General features: G+C 37.4%; 1 protein-coding gene across 1 annotated transcript in view; it reads right to left on the reverse strand.

Annotated features, from left to right (window-relative positions):
• The window catches only part of CYTIP (cytohesin 1 interacting protein), a 28,270-nt gene that overhangs the window by 9,735 nt on the left and 11,218 nt on the right, over positions 1-7,317 (reverse strand). Inside the window, exons 4-6 of the mRNA XM_007103996.2 lie at positions 5,555-5,657; positions 5,248-5,341; positions 2,408-2,477 (exon numbers count right to left, since the gene is read on the reverse strand). Coding sequence (XP_007104058.2) covers positions 2,408-2,477; positions 5,248-5,341; positions 5,555-5,657 — 267 coding nt within the window. The remainder of the gene's footprint in view (positions 1-2,407; positions 2,478-5,247; positions 5,342-5,554; positions 5,658-7,317) is intronic.

Consider the following 7,317-nt stretch of genomic DNA (forward strand, 5'->3'; position numbering starts at 1 on the left):
AGGCCCGCGTACAGCGCAAAAAAAAAAAAAAAAAAAAAAAAAAAAAAATAGAGGTTTTACTGCAGGTCCGTTGGGAAAAAAGGACTGTATAAAATAAATGGTACTGGGAGAACAGAGTACTCAAATAGAAAAAAATAAAACAAAATTGGAATCCTATCTCATACTACATACAAAAACTAATTCTGAATGAATTAAAGACTTGGATATTAAAAAGCTTTAAAACTTTTAGAAGAAAGCATAGAAAACGCAGAGTACCTTACAAAGGATAAACAATTAGGAGCTCCCTCATAAACAAAATATCAAAGGAACAATATGTTCAAAGTGCTAAGGAGACAAAACACCAACTTAGAATAATTCAATTACCTATAAAACTCTCTATAGTAGCAGTGAAATAGATATTTTTCAATAAAGACCCACCTACCCTCACTAAAAGGAGTATAATACTACAGCAAGAAGGAAAGTAAACCCGGAGGTAAAGAACAGAATACAAGAAACAAGGGCAAGGCCAACAGTTCACAGGTTGGTATACTTGTTTACCAGCTGTTAAGAAAAAAAGCCTGTCTTTTTCATTTTAAAAATGGATAGAATTTTCTAAAGTAAGCAATAATAAGGAAGATGGAGCCTTAAATGGACATTTAAACATGTTAAGGTCCTCATGATGTTCTGGGAGAAGATGGAGATGTTGAAAATTTTCGAGGTTAGAAAAAATAATAAAGTATGTATATTAAAAGTTCAAGAGAAAATGTTCAAAGAACAGAAAATGCTTAGAAGCATGCAAATATGTGTTGTGCAAGAGAGTTCTTTATTCCATGAAACATAAGCCTATTTTTCACTTATGTTTTAAATAACATCACTAGTTTATATTCTACATTTCTTTCCTTTTTTTTTTTTTTACAAAAGCCTGAAAAAGGCAGTTTTACTTTTTCGAAAATGATGTTCACTAAGACTCTCTCTCTTTTGCAGAAACAAATTAACTTTTGACAATTTAAAAAACCTAAATATAATATGAAGAACTATTTACTCCTTAAAAAATTTAATGATAAAATGTTAGAGGCACCCCTTTTAACATGAAGAATAAGACTCACTATTTACAACATGCTGAGGGTCCTAGCCAATATTGTAAGAGAAGAAAAAATAAACTAGTTGAATAATTGGGTGTAAAAGGGCAAAACTTTCATTATTTGCAGATGATACTATGTTTATATAAAAAAAATCCAAGGGAATCTACAAACATATTACTAGAATAAAGGGAGTTCAGCAAGACTCCTGGATTTAAAACTTTACACAAAAATCAATAGCAATAAGAGTTGAAAATGTAAAAGACCACATTTATTATAGCAAAAAAATTAGAAGGTATATAGGAATAAATATAATCAAAGATATATAAAAATGTATGAAGAAATTACAAAATGTTTTTGAAGTACATAAAAACCGGAATGGAAAGAGAGATCCTGCGTTTGAAGTAAGGAAAGCGAAAACCATAAAAACATCGATTGATATCGTTTATTCTATAAATACAATTCAATTACTATCACAGTCTAAAGAGGACTTTTTTCCAATGAATTTTATAAATTGATTCAAAAGATCACAGGGGTAAGAAAAGTGACAAGAATATAAAACCAATGTTGACAAAGAAGAAAACAGGTCTTGTTGATGAATTAAATATGGTGGAAGGGAGGAATAAAAGATAAAGTAGGAATATACTAACTCTACCCTCTTGAGCTCAATAACTGAGCGCATCCTGAGATGCACATGAGCGAGGGCCTAGACTTCACGGTCTGCCAGAACCTCACCAGTCTAGGAAACTGAGATTTTTAAGACCCTCAAATAGCCTAGAGAATTTTCACTGAACATCCTGCATTGTACACTATCTCCTGTAAACTTTAATTTCCTCTTCAAAGTTGACATTGTATTTGCCAGTGAAAGTAGATTCAAGGACAGCCACAGGAGTAGAGGGAGATGATTTTTGTAGTAAGAATGAGGCAAAACGAAAGGACGCAGAGGAGGACAACAGAAAAACAAAAATCCCAGGCCCTCCTGCACACATATATAGCATTTGGGAAAATGACAAAAAGACAGCTTCTACTTCTTTGGTTTTTTCCAAACAAAATGTAAATTGAAAGAGATCACAGGTGCATTAATGAAAAGTTCTTCAGGTGATGTGCCTTCCTGTTGCCTTTCTGAGCCTCATAGACATGCAGAAGGAGGAAGGAAGAAAGTGATTTACCCTGGTTTGTGGAATTTAATATTCCTGCAAAGGTAATTGTATGGCTCTTGATAATTCAGCAGTTTAGTCTCATCACGACATTTCATCTTCAAGGGCTATCTCAATTCTTCAAATAGATCTTTATTCTACCACTCACATTCAAGGATGAAAAATGTGTCTCACTGTATTAAATGAAATTACCTTTAAAACTTGCAGCTTTGCCTCAAGCTCTGTTCTTTTGAGAATCATTGATCCATTAAGAGTCTCTATCCTGTTTTAAGAAAAAAAGGAGGGGGAGGGGAATAGCATGAGTAATTCTTTCAAACAAGTACCATCCTTATGGAGTACTACACTTTGAGCACAGGCTATCCTTAAAAAGCAACGTAAATGTTACCATTCTCATGGCACTTCAAGTATCTGGATGTAAGCCAAACCTTCTGACAACATTCAAAGAAAGAATATGGAAAATAAATACTCTCTTTGAGAGGGTGACTGAAAGAAAAGACTCTGGTTTATTTGTAAACTGTAGCTCACTTTATAGAAGCCCCTATATGGCAATGATGGTTGTTCTCTGCTAGAACCTATTCTTGTGTGGTCTGGGTGAATCACCTCCTTCATTTGGTGAATATTTATTGGGCATCTACTATGTGCCAGACTCTAGACATCGTGCTAAAAGTGAGGGATACAGCAATGAAAACAGTCACTAGGGACTTTCAAACAATAGAATCAAGAAGCTATTTCTTGAAACAAGGGAAAATCGTTTCTTCCCTAAGATTCTAGGAAATTTTACCTCTGTAAATTGCCTTAATTTGGGAACTAGAACAAATAGAACCAGAACTACTATGAGATAATAACTTTCATATTACTCTCTCATCTCAAAACCTTTTAAGCGTACAAACTTTAATCTTAGAATTATCCATCTAATGGTGTTCTTTCTCCCTATACCAAATGCCCTTCTACAAATAAAAAGACTTGCTCTATCCTGAGTGATTTGATTTGTTTTGTGGGCTCAAGTTAGATGCCATCAATCTGCATAAGATAAATATGATATGTGAGTTATACAACTAAGCATTTTTAAAATATTGGTTCAAATTCATTCTGATAAATAAGCTGTAACTCTATAAAGGTGCAAGAAAATTTTCAAGGCATGGTAAAATAATAGTATTAAATGCAGAGACCAGTTTCCCTCTATTTCCAACAGCATTATACCCAAGATAATGAGATGATAGCAAGAGAACATGTTGTCTGCTTTCTCATTAGCGGGTCTTGACTCTGGGCGATAGTGACAATCCCTATGAATCTATTTGGCACTTTAATGTTGACCTGACCTGCCCAAGCAATAGATGTCTGTGGGCAGAACTGCAGCCATAGATTGGCCACTCTCTTCAGTATTTGTACAAACGGTCTCTCATCTTCTTTATCTCTGGATTTCCAATTGTCTCCACCCAATACTCTTTAATTATCCACCTAAGGTCTGCCCACTTTACCCATCTGGAATATAGGTTTCTGTTTCTAATAACCAGCATGTTCTCCTGGACTCTATATGATTCCTACCTTATAGACTCAAGTTTCTCTGGAGCTCAAGTGGCCCCATCCTTTACCCTGAACTCATAGGATCCATAGAGTTGGACTCAGTCTTCTACCACCACCAGTCATCTTTCAAAACTACTCTCACACAAACCCCAAAGAAACATCCTTTGAAGTTTTAGACTAGAATCACTTAAGAGTGTCCAGCAGATTTTTTATTGGCAGCTTACAAGGAACAGCTGTGGTGTAGCTGGAGAATAGAGCTTGGCATCCAGAGCAGATGGTCAAATCCCAGCCCTGGCACTTACTATATGGTTGGTCTTAACTAAACCACATTTCAGCCTGAGTCACTTCATTTATAAATAGGAATATAACTAACTTCTGTGAAGAATAAATGAGATGATCAGAATAAATTCTAAAACTATTAAGCCTGGCTGGTGAGGCCCATACTGTGCTCCCTGGAGAACTCTCTGTCTTCATTTCTTACTATACTCTTCCTAATTCACCAACCACCAATTACACTGGCTTCCTCTCTATCCCTTGAATATGCCAAGCCCACTTTGAGAACTCAGAGACCTCTCCCTTTACCTGAAATGTTCTCACCAGGAGTTCATCTAACCATCCCTTCTCTTCATTTCGCTCTCAGCTCAAAGCTCACCTTCTCAGAAAGGACCACTTTAAACACTTAAGCTAAAGTAGCAGCCCTCTCACTCAATGTTCTATCCCATTTCTTGTTTTACTTCCTTTATAGCAGTTATCAATAATTGAAATATCAAAATTACTTATTTTTGCAGACTCTTCTTACCTATCTCCTTCCACAATAAAGCAATAGAAGAGTCTTTGTCTCTCCTGAGGCTATCACAGACCTGGAAACATAGTATTTGCTCAATAAATATCGTTTTAGTGAATGGGTGAATTCCATCTTTTAACTAATTACTAAGGTATTAAGGTACTAAGGGTGGAAATGTCAGTTGAATCTCTAACTGGGGAAACAAATGTCCAATTAGTAAGTTGGGAACAGTAGCAGATGTGAGTGTGTGTGTTGCAGGGCAGGAAGGCCGAGCAGACTGTTCTTTCAAACAGAACACTAGGAGAGAAAAACAATTTGCTGGTGGTAGAAGAGGAAAAAACTCAGCCCTTCTGACCTTTCATTTGTTCTAACCACAGGATTATATCAGCCATGGAAATTGGACCCATTCCTCCCTGTCCAAAGAGAATGTGTGCCAGTTTAATTGAATTTGAATTAAAAATAAAATTTTAAAAATGCTATCCCGCCCACTCAGATGTTTGGGCTATTGATGTCCTCTGACTTCAGATGTTGACAACATGTTCAAGTTTGAGGAAACCTTGAGAAACAAAAGGAACTGATAAAAACGTCTGTACCCAATCCCCAAGCTATGGTGCACTGCCTCCCTTCTTGTGATCCTGAACAAAAAGCCTATTCATTCACTCAACAGGCATCATGAGAGACCGTAATATTTTTGAAGCCCCACGGGAAGCAGCCGGATAGTTACGTTAGCAGTTTTCCTGATGATCTGATCAGGTCAACAACTTGTTTGTGGGTAAAACCTTCTGTGCTCACACCATTGATATTTGCAAGGACATCACCTGGGAGATGCCAAGAAAAATGAGTGTTAAAACAGTTGGTTAAATAACCTTTCCTGACCCACGAATGAAACAAAACAAGCAAGACCCAAACCTTGGCAACATAAAGGAGTTAAGGAAATTCAAAGCAACAATCATGTCCTGACCTTCACTATCAAAAAAGTTATTTTTCTTGCTATTTAAATAATTCCTAACATGAGCATAGTTCTAACTTACCAGCTTGCAGGCCAGCGCAGTGTGCTGGGCTATCCTCCTGGATTTTGCAGATCAGGGTGTACATCTCTGAGGAGCAGGTGTTCTGGTTTTGGAGCCTGTAAGTCTGTAAAATTAAAGGGATACATAATTACCATTACCAAATATAAAATGGATTACCATTACCAAAAAACTCAAAATCTATTTGCTAAAAAAATATTAAGTGGTATCAGTTACCTTAAGCAGCATAATAGATAAGTGCAAAGAACAATTTGGGAAGATTTTCTGAATATAAACTAAATCTAAGTACCAATCTTACACTTCTCCCACACAATCTGTAGCTGACTCCATTCATAAAAAATACATCTGAAAAAAAAAAATCTGGCTTAAGAAAGAAAGTAGGATAAGACTGGCTTAAGATTTTAAGACCTTCAAGCCTAAGAGACCACCTGATGCTATCGTTATTGCATATTTAACAAGAAAAATTTGGTTTCTCTCTTCCCAATGGCCAAGAGCAGAGAGAAAAATCTCTATGTGGTTCTCCCGAGCTAAAGTACTTATTACAGGAGCGTATGAAGCAGAACACATCCAGCAAGGGAGATATGCCAACAGTAATTATTTTAAATCAGAGTTCTGCAAATAATGACAATCTGCCCTGCATTCATTCAAAAGCACTATGATTGACTCAATTACCTTCATTCCTGAGCGCTCGGTGGTACATCTGCCCTGAATACTCATTCATTAGCCACTCAACTAAATTAGAAAAAGTTATGCTTCGCCTCTGGCCTCAATTTGGCAAAAGCAGCTTGGTTTTGTTTTTGTTTTTGTTTTTGTTTTCAATTTGTACCAAGAACATAGCACAAGTGTTTGGTGAATAGAGTGGCCCAAGGACCTATATTTTTCTTTTTCCCATATTTAAGTTATGAGGTCTCGTTGCATTTAGAATCAAAATCAGCATTCTGAGTTGAGTAAGTCTTCTAAACATCTGTTTCCTAAAATTAAACCACATTCCAGCACTGCTTCCCTGTGGAAAAATGAATGTCTAATGTTCATTCATTTTGATTTTACAGACCTACAGGCTCCAGAACCAGCAGAACCAGAAGTCAGTCAAACTTCTAGAAACTTGACTTTGTTAACCTAAGGGATTTCTATGTACTCTGCAAGGCATTTAGAATCCCCATATCTTAAAGTTAGAGGGGACTTTTAGAGACCGTGTAATCTAATTTCCATCTATGCCAGAGATCCCTTTAACAGCTTTTCTGCCAGGGAGTCTCCTTGCCACAGCCTGGGCCCTTCCAGAGATGGAAGGGTGGTCTGGTTCATGGAGGACATGAACCAAAGCTATAACAGACCCTCCTTTGGGAAACCATTGTTGTAATGATTCTCATCAGCAGTGAGAATCTACCCTCCATGTCCAGGGAGCAAGGTGAGTACAGTGAAGGGGAAACATGTTAATTGATGTAGCCTGCACCTGTGTATATGTTTGCAACAGGTGTAAAATTTGTGGCTTAGAGAAGGAAAGGCAGAGGTCCCCAAGTTTTGGAAAGAAATTATTAGTTGGATATTTCTCTCTTTTATCCAGTCTTCTAGCTCAATCATTTCCTAGAGACACAAAAGTACATTGCCTTGGGGTTTCCCTGGTGGCGCAGTGGTTGAGAGTCCGCCTGCCGATACAGGGGACACGGGTTCGTGCCCCGGTCCGGGAAGATCCCACATGCCGCGGAGCGGCTGGGCCCGTGAGCCATGGCCGCTGAGCCTGCGCGTCCGGAGCCTGTGCTCCGCAACGG

The sequence above is a fragment of the Physeter macrocephalus genome, chromosome 2 (genome assembly GCF_002837175.3).
Source record: "Physeter macrocephalus isolate SW-GA chromosome 2, ASM283717v5, whole genome shotgun sequence".
NCBI classification, from domain to species: domain Eukaryota; kingdom Metazoa; phylum Chordata; class Mammalia; order Artiodactyla; family Physeteridae; genus Physeter; species Physeter macrocephalus.